General features: G+C 35.3%; 1 protein-coding gene across 3 annotated transcripts; it reads right to left on the bottom strand.

Moving 5' to 3' along the window:
- Nucleotides 1–1,220: 1,220 nt before the first annotated feature.
- LOC121431129 lies at nt 1,221–14,401 on the bottom strand. Of its 3 annotated transcripts, none has more exons than XM_041628634.1 (3): nt 14,181–14,401; nt 6,109–6,214; nt 1,221–4,739 (listed from the first exon to the last, which is right to left on the bottom strand). In XM_041628634.1, the coding sequence occupies exons 1-3, from the start codon at nt 14,251–14,253 to the stop codon at nt 3,743–3,745; spliced, it is 1,176 nt and encodes a 391-aa protein (XP_041484568.1). In that variant the 5' UTR covers nt 14,254–14,401; the 3' UTR covers nt 1,221–3,742. The 3 variants fall into 3 exon arrangements, with proteins under 3 accessions (XP_041484568.1, XP_041484567.1, XP_041484569.1); XM_041628633.1 differs by lacking the exon at nt 14,181–14,401 and adding an exon at nt 9,514–9,957; XM_041628635.1 differs by lacking the exon at nt 14,181–14,401 and adding an exon at nt 9,507–9,556.
- Between the last annotated feature and the right edge of the window lie 282 nt (nt 14,402–14,683).

The raw sequence follows: 14,683 nt of genomic DNA on the forward strand, positions 1-14,683 counted from the left end.
CGTGGACCATAAATCCAACGTCATTCTGAGTATTGGGTCATTGGCAATCGCCCAATGTCATAACCCAGAAAAGACCGTTCATTTCCTGTAACTAATTTATCTTTGCCTATATTCCTTGCAGGCTGGTAGGGTGAGTTTCCTCATGTTCCTGGGGTATAATTAATAATGATAATAAAGGTACACAACCGGAACATGCCATGAAAACACGAACCTTTATTTTCATTAATAATTGGAAATCGCTCTCATTATTTTCTTGACAATGATAAATTAGATTTTGTGGTTGAGCTCTCCTTCAGAAAATTGCAATTCGTGATTAGTCAAGTCAAAATTAGTCCCCCGCCATCTTCCTTGGAATTTTAACTCCGATATAGCTAATCTCAAAATGCATCTTTTGCCTCTCTAATGTTTAATTTAGTTCGTTAATTCCCTTTCTCTTTCTCTTTTTTGTTATTTATTGTTTACTTTAAAATATATCACAGGCTTTCCCCCTCTCTGTCTACAAATTTCCTATTTTATTTCAGTATCTACTTGCATATTGGGACAAAAGGACATCTCTAACTTTGCATAATAGGCTATGTGAATCTTTGTTTGTTACCATAATAATCCATGGTTTTTATCTTCTCGTATTTGCTTTTTCTATTTAACATTTCTTCCTCTCTGTTTGTCTCTCTCCTCATTATCATTTTCGTCTTCTCTCTCTCTCTCTTCCCCGTCTTCTACTTATCCTCTCCTTTGTCCTTTCCCTTTCTCTTTATCTATCTCTCCTTTCTCTTGCTTCATATCATCTCTCCCTTTCTTGCTCTCTTCCTCGCACATATTCGCCTATTTCTTTCATATTATGTTGGAAAAATTTGATTCCCCTCTCTCTCTCTCTCGATCATTTACCGACTCTTTTAAGTTCTTACTCTCAAGGCAGAGAAATTTCTTTTGCCTTAAGACTTTCATTTATATACACTTTTTGAAATCAACGAACTCTCTATTCTCTTCGTCACCTTTCCCGTTTTCCGTGGTCTCATAATCAAAGATAAGTCAAGGATTGGCAAATAAATATGCTCAGTATTTGTTTGTTCTTGCAATGTTTATTCACACAATAACGATACAATGTATAGAATTCAACAATATTTGGATAGGATAATAATTCTCAACATCAAGATCAAGTCACATGCTCCTAGTAAGTTGTTCATCAAGACTATAGTTTGTTGATGTCTTTTACGTCCTTGCATGCGCTGATACATCATCATGATCATATAGAATAAGTGTATTTTATAAGTACTTTTCATGTTAAACAAAAAATACAATTATTTTGTTCAAATCCACAGCCAGTGCGTCTTTTCTCGTCCTTCCGCCTTAAATTATATAAGACATCATTGAACTATACTTACCTTAAATATCAAATTATTTTCATAAGAATAACATTTCTTTCCATACATTTTGCCCAGCAATAGTTTAATGTCCGTTTTTATGTAATTACATTACATTTCATATCTTATGAGCCGCATGTATTCTGCAGTCGTGGTGGTAATATTATCATGATAACTTGGACCTTGACAGTAAAAACTTTCTCAAAGTTTATTCAAGCAAAAGAAAACACGTTCTATTCATTCATGTATGCTAGATTAAATCTATTGACAAGTTTGCATTTCATTTTAAAATGTTAGGTTTTAATCGTTTTACAAGAATCTTTATTAGACTCACATCTTAAAATCCGTTGTTATCGTGATACGATAAAAAAAATTCGTGATACACGAAAAAAATTGTGCTGATTAATTATGAACACGAAGTGACAAGATTACAATGTCCTATTACTATGGCAACCTCGAGTCCCAAATACAATCTCCAGACTCTAGAAGGTTCTTTATGAGTGAAAGTTTTTGAAGCCATTGAACCCGGGGTCCATGTCCGTTCAGTATGTCTGTACCGGAGACGCCGTGCTATGGAGATCAGCGCTCACCTTACCTTAAAAAGACACCCAATATACCTTAATCTCATCTCTTCATATTGACGTATCTATAAAGAATATAGATCACGTTTGTTTCTAGATTGTCAGTTGCAGATAGTGTCACTCCCAGTTTGTTGTTTGACAACGCAATTTTGAGTTGTGTTTAGGAATTATAATTTAAAAATAAAAAAACGACGTTTTATGGGGGCAATGAGCTTTTCATATTGGATATCAAGGCAATGCAGAGGCTTCGTCTTTAACTCCAAGTCCCGACTTTATTTCAAGTAATTTTATATGCCTGGTATGTAATAGTTGTGCTTCATAATTATGCCAAGATTGAGAAAAAAAATATGAATTGGGTGCAGATTATTAAATATTCAATGACTAAGCCCCCTCATCCAAAATAAAAAAAATAAAGTATTCCCCTAAAAGCATTAACAAATAAACAAATAAATGAATAAATAAATATGTGAGTAAATGAATGAGCACAATAATAAATACGTAAATCCATTAATAAACAAAAAAATAAATAAATAAACATACCTACTGCATATCATTTTATCGGACGCTAATAAGCGGAGATATTCGGGCCTGTGTTTGTTTGTGTAAGAGTATGTGGGATTAGCACAGTAAATGTTTGGATGTAATTATAGCTATTTTATCACTGAAAGTATATTCAATCGTCATTAAAATATATTGTTAATGGCATGTAATAAGAAGACAATAAAGTTTTTTGGCAGGGCAACGGTTTACCTTACCAAGGTGACTGGTAATGAGTCAACACATTTCCTTTCTGTTTGCTGTCCAGAGCTATCATTGTCCCAATAATTCTATTCTGTGTGTATGATGATGAGTCATTTATATGACCGACTGGTCTAAATCCACTAGTCCTCGTCTAATACCGGTTCTGTCCCAGCCAGCATGATCAAACAGCATTGAGCATGTTGAGCATTTAACGAGGTATTTTATGATAGACGTTTTAATAATTATATTCCACTTTATATAGGGCTTAATAGATCGGCACGACGTGTCTAAGCGCTTTGCAGGTATGTTATTACCCCGGTCGCCGGTCATCGGATTCAATCAGTCATTCCCGCACACAACTGCACAGTGTTTTGATCTGGGCCCCTTCAACATAAAAGATACGACTAATTTTATGATTAAATGTAATTGTAAGTCTATGGCGTACAAAACGTTACATTCAATTTTAAATCAAGCATATCTCATAATGTCTTACATCCCCCCCCCCCCGTCTTATTGCCACTGATCACATTTTGCATGACTTTTGAATAATACAGGAATCATTTTGTCTTCTAACCTCCTGATCTACAACACTTATCCAAAAGAAAATATACTAATAGAACACATGGTCATTACGCAACGTGGATCTAAACCAAATGTCAGTAGTGTCAATTGGATCAATTCATTATACGACAAATAAACGCCTAAGATGGTATTATACGAAGTGATAATTAAAGTACATGATTAACACTAGATTATAATGGTGTTAGACCGAAACAATTTAGCTTCTCTGCAGGCAGTTATTCCAATAACCGTTGACGGTTTGGCTTTCGAGATTTTGATGTCTGGAGTTGTTGCTTATAACACTCACACTAATCGTTGACAAACTTTCTACCAACGTGGTTAAGAAAAGAAATAGTGATATGGCAAACGATTAGTGCCATGAAACTGTGGGCCGTGGCACATTGTTACATGGAAAGTTAGAAACTCAAGTTCAAACCATTTTTAATATGTTGAGTAAAAGAGGAATGATAATAAATAGCGGAGAAAGTATCGTTTCACTTATATATTGTTAAAGTGAGTTCTCTTAGATAATGGCTTCAACGAAGGGTCCAGGGTGAAATAGATCGGACTAAATCGTTTGGGTGCCACCGATGGCTTACGACTAGATTTGGTACACATTGGAAGTTTCAACTCAACATGGTCGTATTCAGACGATTTACTTTGTCTCCAGAAACGATTACAGCGCCATTTTGGAGTTTTCGATCCAGCTAGTCCCGTCAGTGGAAACGGTCCTTCTTTATATTGCCCCTTTTCCGGACAGTATTTGGGAATGGATATTGATTGGTAACCCTTCTTCTCGTCCTTTTTAGAGAGTTTTTCGTCTTTTAGAATTTGAACTTCAATATCTTCGTACCTATCATGCCCTCTTGAGGCTAGCTTCCAAGGATTTTGTCTGCTCAGTGTGTCATAGATGTTTCCAACCGATCGCCCCAACTGTGATGGGGGCGTCATTAATCGATTGTAATCGCATTTCGATGTATCCTTCCCCTTTGAAAGATCCTCACAACTGTCTAGATTTGTCACACAAAGGTTCGTCAATGACTGAAATGTCCTCTGTAGCTTTGTCTTCTTGTTCGCGCCAAACTTTTTTAACTTCGCCGTGGCTTCGCTGGCCTTGCTCTTTGCATTCGAGGCAAATCCTTTCCGATTGTCTTGGGATTGCTGCGGAGGGATCTGGATGCTCTCGTAATAATCACCAGACTTCCTCAAATCAGGTTCAGACTTCCGTAGATGGTTCAAATGTTGCCTCATCGGCACTGTCGTTGACTGTGTAAGATGCTGGGTGAAGTGTTCCTTGGTTGATACATTGTCAGTGATATCTACAATACTGTAACACAGGGCTTTGGCAGGTTCTTTGTAGTGTACTTCGGGGTTGGTTACTTTGGATGTCGTCTTAGCTTTCTTCTCGAAAAGCTTTGATTCAATCAGAAAAGATCGGCCTGATTTCCCCGGATTTGTGTTCTCATAAGTGTGCTGCTTCTTCTTCTTAGCTTTCCTGTAATGGATGAGAATATAAAAAGTAATGTAATTAAAGATAAACCTTAGAAAATATCAAAATTATACTTCTTAGTCATCGGACTAATATCGTAAATACTTCACTGCCTCGATGACAAATATTATCTAGATGAACTGATATCAAGACTTGATTTACCCCAAAAATATACTGGATAAAAATGTAAACGAATGACGGCGTCAGGTTATTTGATAGAGGGCAAGATGACCTCCGCGAGAAGTTATATTTTATCAAGTGAATAATCATGAATACTGGTGATATAGACTTACATGATCCTGCCCACTACTATTCATAATCTTCTTCTTTCTCTCTTTATTTATTCATCTTCTCTCTTATTTTCCTCTTTTTACATTTCCCCTTGAATAAAAAAATCATAACATTCATCTCGATAAGGTTATAGATACAATTTTTTTTCTTTCTTTTTCCGTTTTCCCCTTTTGATTAATGGAGCTTTATTGTATTTGGACGGTATGTCTTTATATTTCAGTATTGAAATCAAATTATGAAGGTCGTATTTTGACATATTAGGCCATAAATAACTGCAGTTTCTTTCAAAAACATTTCGTAGCTGTTGGAAGCTGTCATCAACATCCAGTCGCCAAGTTGAGCCAAACACGACCCTCTTATAAAAGGCCCTAATATTCGCGACCAATGCCAAGAAAATTCGAGTTCCAAGATTCTATAAATGTCAAATAAATCTTGAAGCGGAAATGCGGGCTGAAGACTTTGATCAGTGACGGAAAGATTGCTCTGATCAAAAATGAGACGATGATCAAGAGTAGCTGACAGTCTGTCTCGTAAAGTATTAAGATATATCTTGGTGTCCTGCCTGTTAGGAAATCACTAACTATTCTGAAAAAGCTGCTACGTATGGTTAGAATAGATTCTATTTTATAGAAACAGCCCCATTAAGCTTCACATAAGATGGTTATGCACGTGCAGAATTTCTACGATAAGGAAAATATATTTATTATATTATGTACTAATCATGAATTAAAATTCAAATAAACGTGACATTTTCTTGTTGGTTCAGTTTCAACTTGGCATTTCAGTTGCTACTAATCATCAACCGAGAGCTTTACACAGTAAAAATACTGTTCAAATCTTTTATACAACGCTAATTATTTCATGAACTTTACAGTAGTCAGTAGTTGTTTAATAATTGAAACAACCAAGCTTAAATAATTGAAGATTAAATAGTTCTATGATTTTGTTTCTTTAAAAAAAAATTCGGGACTATGAGAAAACCTTCCCCTTTTTCACGTGTGAAACGAATTTGGGTGAAATTAAGGGGAAAGTTAAAAAGGTCTTAAGGGATGAGGGGTTGTGATTTAATTAAAAATACTCCTACCTTCTTCGTCGATAGATGAAAAGATGTATCAGGGCACATGCCATTATCACCATGGCAACAAACACGTAAAGACTGGTCTGAATTATAAATGATGGCTGAGGGCGCCCTGAAACAAAGAAAATAAAAGAACGTGTTATTTTGAAACGCGTTTGAACTTTACATGTACATACTTTGAATTTTCACCAAAACTTTTCTGACCAAATTTGCACTATAGGTTCGAATAACTATGATTGAATAAAATATAGATTGTCCAAATGCCTGCTTTATAGTTTAATTTATCTGATATTTTGTAGCTAAAACGAAAAGGAAAACTTTAAACATCGAATTTGATCACTATGACTTGGAATGTGTGTTTTTATTGTTTTTACCAATCACATGAAGGGATAAAATGTATGCACAATATGAGAGTGACGTGAGAGTAACAAAGCCTTAAATATAAACAACCCTTTTAAGGAAAATTACACTTGTAACCAAATTATGTCAGCTGGCACAATTAGTATATTTTGCAAACAAACAGTAAACAAATAAACACATAGGCAGATCAAAATAAATGTTTTACGTGGTTTCATAACAGAAGTTAAACTGATAACTAAAGGCTTGGCAAGTTTTTTGTAAAGTTATTGACAAGATTAATGGCCTGATATACAATGCAGCAAGTGGTGAGTTCAGTCAACTCAAATCAGGGTATCTGTCGGTCTAATTGGTGTCGAATAAATCAGTAGTGTGTAAAGTTAATTAATCGATAAGAAAAACATGAAAAGTCACTTCCTACAATCAACGTAGTTAATATTTAAATTCAAATGAACCAGTTTCTATACAATACAAAACATCGTTCTCTAAACTAGAATATAGAACGAGGTTTAAACGCGTTGGAATTATAAAAAAAAGGAGTGTCATAAATCAGGCCCAGATATAGCGGAGTAAAAGGGGAAATATGACACTCTATTTTTTACCAGGCAGTTAGATTTCTTTTCTGGAAATGAATGTCATCGCATATACCAGAGTGTCGCTAATCGTACAACAATATCCAGGGTGCAAATGAAAAAGCAACATTTAATGATGAAAAATGCAATAACACATCACCAATCCGGATCGGTTCAATCGCAGCCCCCCCCCCCTTCTCCTTGCTAAAAAAAATCGATCCGGCTATGAACATCGGAACAGAAATATTTCCTTTTGATATATGTGTTAACGGTCAGGGCCATTCTTATTACTGACGTTTTCCAAAGTCATTACGTAAAGCTTTTAAAACTAGGCACCTATGTCATTCCCATCAACTGCTAATTAATGATTGGACAGTTACGTTGCATAAAGTAAGTTCGTCTCTTCCATGAAACTCAACACACCTTGGCTAAGATTGATTTCCTTCTCAAGAGATTAATCGCTTATTTCTTAGAAAGCAAAGTCAGTGTGAACATCGGAGAGGGGTATTATAAGCTACGTACTTCCCGTCCTGATGGCATCGCGTGTGGTATACTAATAGAAGCCAACGGGAAGGGGGTAGGTAATGTCCCTACGAATTCCTGTCAACGGCAAAATATGCCAAACCGGAGATGTTTAATTCTGCACAATTACCCCACCATTTTGAGACATCCAAGACACAACCCTGCTCATGTTAAGACTTCAAACCCCGGAGCCACATATGGGGCTAAACATCCTTAGCCTGAGTATGTGGAAGGAATTACTACATTAGGCATGTTAAGTTTGCCAAGTTGCTCCATGTGTGCAGGGGTTGAATGTTTTGGAGTCTACCGCAGGATAACCACACCCGACCGTGGCATTAATCTCGTCTTATCAAGGGATTCATGAAAAATGTCTTCCTTCAAAACTAAATCTTAATTAACGACATACAGTGTGTGAAGCCGCTAAATCTAGATTAAGTAAGATGATGATGTTTTGCTTTAGAATTGGCAGGATCAGTAAATATTTCCTGTATCCTTTTTGCCACCTTATTTCCTAAAGAAAACGACACCCCAGAATTCCAAGTCGAGAACGGGAATTGCGTCAGGACTAACTCTTGGATTATCCTGACATTTACAATCCTTAAAATAGACACCCGAAATGTCTCCTCAGCCATATTTTGACTACTTATGATAACTACAGATCTGGTGCCCGGCTACCGAATGCTTATGCTGCTATTTTTATTATCATGTCTGAAATAACTTCTGGAAACAAGATGTCTCTGCAAGAGCCATTTCATGAAATGCTGCATTTTATCTCGTAAATAAAGAAAAGGACATTTATGTGTAATATACAATGGAATATTATGAGTGTCACATAGGAATTCCTTGTTTATTTAGATACATTTATGATAATCTATTTATTTTTGTTTTACTGACAGTAAAATATATTTAAACTTGAAACATTATAATTGATACACTTAAATCATATCCATGGTCTGTCTTCCTAGCATTTTAGCCTACTTCTAGTCCTCGGGGCTGTTCAGAATCGCTGAGTTACAAGTACGCTGATGCCAAGATCTCTGGTTCAAATCTTAAGAAGCTTAAGATGGCTGGGATTTTCGTTAAGTTAATAATCATTTTACCTACAACCCCATACGGCAGACCAAATGCGATTCTTAATTGTTTTAAATCTTAGCAGATTAAATTTAAACACATTATTCTTTAACAACGGTTTAATGTTTTCAAACACAGTAACACCGTCTCTTCTGCTAATATATTGCAGAAATGATTAACGTCTAGACTTATATATCGCTTTATATTTGAGTCGTTAATAATGTCGCAGGCAGACCAATGAAACTGACTCCAGATCAATAATAAAAATCCCCCATTGTTTTCAATGGGGTACTATTGGTTGGTTTGGTACCGTTTTCATTTGCGTGCATGTAACATCTATATGATGATGCGCCTAAATTTCTCAATAACTTTGTCATGTTTATACACCCACTTACCCATGGTATGTATTATATATATTATATATTTATATATATATATTTATGAACGAACATTCAGGGCTTAATTTTATTCTCTTAAAGCGTATCTGTTATTTTAGAAATTTTGATGGCATGCGATTGTTGATCAACAAATTCTGTAATAACTATCAAATTTTTTAAAGCCATTTCTGTTCATACTTGTCATGCTAAAAATCTTACTTAGAATATATTATTTGTCTTATTGTAATCAGAATTTTTAGAAAACGTAATAGAGTAAGGTCTTATCGAACAATGTAAAAATCATTGGTGAGATATTATTTGCATTTGAAAAAGTATACTGCACGTATATATTCTAATCAAAGTTCTTCTTAGAAATCAATATCATTTCAAACAGGCTAACCAGAAAATTCCAAACGATGTCACTGATATATGGATTACAATAGAAAGAAATGAAAATGCACGAGAATATCCTTGTTTAGCTCCAAATAGGCAGAATATCATTGACATCTTACTTGCTGATTTTGCCAGGTTGTGATGAGGCATAAATGATGCGTCTTGGAAATCAGGTCTCGGGTTAGCTTGTTGGTCGAAATGTCTAGCTCTGCTAAGTCCTTTTTGTGACTCCATGGTATACGTGGCGATGATCAAACAATACACGCAACATCAATAGCTTTTCTGTTAATCTTCCAATAATTGTCCCTCGTTTCATGTGACAGATGACTGATAAACAAGCTCACTTCATGCATGAAGATGGAAAGAGAAGTTCACTTTCATTTGAAACTCGGTACTGTCTGACAGATCTTTCAATAATTGTTAATTGTCAACATTCAGGAGAGAACGTAAATATCCACGTCTACTACCAAAGAATACAACTGAGAAATATCCGACAAGTAAAAGGCCGCCACGATGAACGCAGTCTGACCGGCGATGTGACTCAGTATGAAATCAGAAACAAACTCTGCTTCTCACTTCGAACACTGCCCCTGATATACTTCAAAAGTCAGTCTACCTAGGTCAAGATAGTTGTGCGCATGCGCAAAGCAAAAGTCATATCATTCTGTCACGTCTTGCGGTATCATCAAGACAAGTTACATGGCGAAGATTAATACCTAACAATTGTCAGAGTGATTTTCCAGGATTGAAAAGTGTGAAAATTTAATTCTTGGAATGTGTCTACCTTATAATACTTGGATTCGAGAATCTGTTAAGTAATTTAAATCAGACTTCTTAAATTTGTATGTACCAGAAAACTCTCAACCATATTCAGGCAGATTGCGGGTTTTAGTCAATAGTGTAATGAGCTAAAAATATGGGGCAGGCATGTCGTATGGGGCAATGTTTCTATAAAGCTGTGAGCGAACGAAGCAAGAAAGGGAAAAATTATTTGTATATTGTAAATGCAAATCCAATTTTGTGATATATTTTGGCATAATATCAAGAAAAAGATGTCAGATTTCACACTTCCTTTCCATTTTTTTCTTGTTCGGAATTTTTTTTTTGAGGGGGACATGGCATCTAAGCCCTTTATGTACCCCATTTTTTTGAGTAATTTTATTTGATGAATTTCATTGTACACCATATTCATCCCGGTCAGAGAATCAGAATACGTCTGCAAATCAAATCAGTTTTTTTTTGGAAAATAAATGATAATGTCTGATGAATACGTATTTCTCCTTTGACCCAGGTGAAGTCCAATAGGCCCGATTTACAGAATGATCTTTAGTTTGATACACAATAACATTAACTCAACATAATGGCCAAGATAAGCTGATGAGTTGCGATACTTCAGTACCATTAAATTCAGTTGACGTGTGGTATTTGGAAATATTACATATGTCATGGATAGATCCGTGATAACAGAAGCTTAAAACCGGTGACTGGGGTACCCCAAGGTTTCTTAATAAAAAAATCGTTTTAAAATGACCATCTATCGTGTTTCTTTTTTTTGGGGGGGGGGTGGGGTGGTGGTCAGCCCCCTCCCCCATCGCTTTTGGAAAGTGCCCTACTTTCAAGACCGTTCTATTGCTCCTGTATGATCATTTTCCAATATGAATTTGAAAACTTTCGCACTCCTTAAAATTATTTATGCCCTCACCTCTGAGGGCCAATTATTATCATTATAACGATAATGTTCATGAAAAATAAGGATATACATGTGAACCGGAAGTAGATGATCATGATCTTATGGGTCAGCATACTAGTAATGGATCTGGGAGCAACAAGGTCCTACTTGGAAATCAATGGCTTTCATTTCCATCGAAACTTTATTTGAATATTTGAGATTTGAGATGATTTTGTTTCTTATGACAATCCCCACTTAGATGATGATAAAATATCCTCATTATTTAATATTAAATAAATATTCAAGGACAAAAATCAAGGGTGCAGATATATTATATTTTTAGATATATATTTTTCATCTAGATGAACACGCTAAGGATTCATCTAGCACTTTAGACACATACTCTGCGTATATGGAGTTCAGATTTAACTCATTCAAATTATGATACCCAACTCAGTTGACATTTTATTTGGCGATAGGGTTTGCCCCCAAATCAAATGGCAATGACATCTAACATGATTGAGATCATTAAGGAGATAATCACCGGAGCAATGTCATAACCCATGTTAAATAGTTCGGATCAGATTTCATAATCTCTAAGCTCGCAGCGCCGATTCCCAGCATGTTCTTGAATCGTTTATTCACTCTTTTGATCATGAAAGAGAGATTTGGTAAAAATGTCAAATCTGAAGATCTTTCCACCTGTCATGATGGGGAGGCCTCAAGACCGATGACTCAATGTAAAGCGTAGAGGGGTTCCCATTTTACAACGATATGGGGAAAAATTACATCTGTCTTAAAGGACAAGTTCACCCCCAACAAAAACTTGATTTGAATAAAAATAGAAAAATTCAACAAGCTTTACACTGAAAATTTCATCAAAATCGGATGTAAAATAAGACGGTTATGGCATTTTAAAGTTTCGCTTCATTCCACAAAACAGTTATATGCACATCTCGGTCGGTATGCAAATGAGGAATTGATGACATCACTCACTATTTCTTATGTATTTTATTATATGAAATATAAAATATTTTTATTTTCCCGTCATTGTCATGTAAAATGAAATTTCATTCTTCCCTGAACACGTGGAATTCCATTAACATTTTGTGCTTCAGGCAATTTCGTAAAAATTAAAATATTGTATAATGAAAACGAAAAAAAAAGAAATGGTGAGTGAGTGACATCATCGACTCTCTCATTTGGATGTAACTGGCTCGTTCATATAACTATTTTTGTTAAAAATAGGCGAAACTTTGAAATGTCTTAACTTTCTTATTTTACATCCGATTTTGATGAAATTTTCAGCATTGTGCTTGTCTGATTTTTCTCTATTGATTCAAATCAACATTTTTCTGAGGTGGGCCTGACCTTTAACCCTTCCTACACTCTAAAAAAATAAGGTTTAGCCGGTTTACCAAATATTGGGTAAAATGGAAACATGTATATTGGTTTGGTAAAACGATTGCGTAGATTTTACGCAATGTTGCGTTAAAGTAGCCCAATATGGGGTAAAAAGAAAAATACCCAGCAAACCTGCATGTTCCCTTTCTACTCCATATTGGGTAAAATTTTGTTTTCAGCGTGTAGTGTCTCCCGCACTTCTCTTTATTCCTCCTACTCCACTTTTCATCTCTCTTTTTCTTAAACATTCTATTAAATTCCATCCCTTAAGGCCACCGCATACCTCACAATTGATCTGTGTTATTTTGGAATAACACGTAGTAGAATTTGATGCTAAAATTGAGACATGGAATATCAAACTAGCTATCTATCTTTGTATCTATCTATCCATCTATCCATAGACAGAGCTACACGTGTATCCAAGTACTATATAAATTCATTATCTATATATCATCCGATCTATTTCTAAATAATTTATTTCTCACGATCTATATTTCCTCTCTTTTTATTCGAATTTGATACTCAATATTCATTTTCTCTATCCGTCTTCTATTAGTACAAGGGCGAATATTTGGGCATTTTACGAGAAGGAAAGGACCTGAAACAAATTGATTTTTGAGAAAGTAAACAAGAAATATGTTTTCCCCGTACATCGACTCTTTTTTTAAGTGTCCTCAATTTCGCTTAGCTCTTTTATCTGTTTGATTACGATTGATTGTTCTTTTTTCATTGGTGAAAGACTTATGATTTTTATCCAAATTGTACTTTTAACACCAATTCAAGAAATCTTTCCTGAGGATGTCGACTCCCGTCCTTATTATGACCAATGACTGGAATTATTCAAACTTCAAGCAAGTAGGAAGCAATTACTTTGTTTCGGACAATATTAAAAGGCTTATAGACAACAAAGAAGCAACCGGATCTCTGATCATGCTAATATGGGTTCTGTTTTGTGTCAGGGGACAACTCGATATACGACAGGTACAATAATTTATCTACGCCCCAACGTTAAGAATACAAATCCCTCTCTATGCCCATAATTATGTCTTAATTGGTTGTTTGTCTCAAGCTTTACTTCAATACCAAATATCCTGTTTGTAAACTCGGGGTGTGTCGCTACGGAGAAACCCTACTCTGTTTTCATTAACAAATTATTCTGGGATTAATGATCTTTCCTTCGACAACGGGAACTCGTTGTCATGTAACAAGTTGATCCGCTATTTAAAGGATGACTATATTTAAAGTAAGCACGCTTCTAGAATTAATCTAATAAAATGTTGGTAATATGTACCCTATCAAAAGAATACATATATATTCTATAGGTCTGCATCTGCCCGGTCTAGAAAGAAAACAAATGACTGTTGAAAAAATAACCAGTATCAAAGAAAATGTGGAAATTCATGATAATTGACTCTTTCGATTGACGAAAAATTTATCATAATTTGTATGTATTTTTTATTCTCCTTCAGCTGCTTAAGTCGTTTTAATTTCGGGAATATGATCCTCAACCACTTTTATATTAAAATTTAGATCTAATCGACCTAGGCCTATAGGACAAATTTCAGACTGACACTAACGACGTCTCAACCATGTAAACATCAATCAAAGACAAGGTATTTGTGAAAACAACCATTAAACGCAGATTTTTGTGAAATGAAATCAGTTATTGATATTGGATGGTATAAGAAAAGGCAAGATGAATGATGAACTTACCGTGCTGTGCATAATGTTTATCTTCGACTGAAGAAGTTTTGTTAATCCCTAGACGAACAGAGACACTAGACATGCTTATGAAAATATCTTCTTCATGCTGACCGTGATAATCACGTTATGAAATGTTTTCATAACATTGTTACATCAGTCCTATACTTGTGTAAGGCATCCCAAAGCAAAAAGGAAGTGGGCTCGGTATTCTTAATTAATCTTCTCCGTACTTTCCCGCGAAATTATCTCCCTAAAGCTGATGGCATGGCAGCGTTGGACTACGATAAAGGCATCCTGACTGTCAACACTGCTTTACCAGAAGATAGTCCTGTAGACGTCATACTGTGTTCAATTTTTGGTCATGATAATAATAGCACATGACTTGAATGCAGACCTGGGATAGTTATCACTCATAAAAAAGGGTTTTGAATTCATCTTAAGAAGAGATCGAGGCTAGGAAGTATCATATTCTTGTTGTCATGCCTAATCGCACCGACATCATCGGCATATTT

Source organism: Lytechinus variegatus, chromosome 17 (assembly GCF_018143015.1).
Source record: "Lytechinus variegatus isolate NC3 chromosome 17, Lvar_3.0, whole genome shotgun sequence".
Taxonomy (NCBI): Eukaryota; Metazoa; Echinodermata; class Echinoidea; order Temnopleuroida; family Toxopneustidae; genus Lytechinus; species Lytechinus variegatus.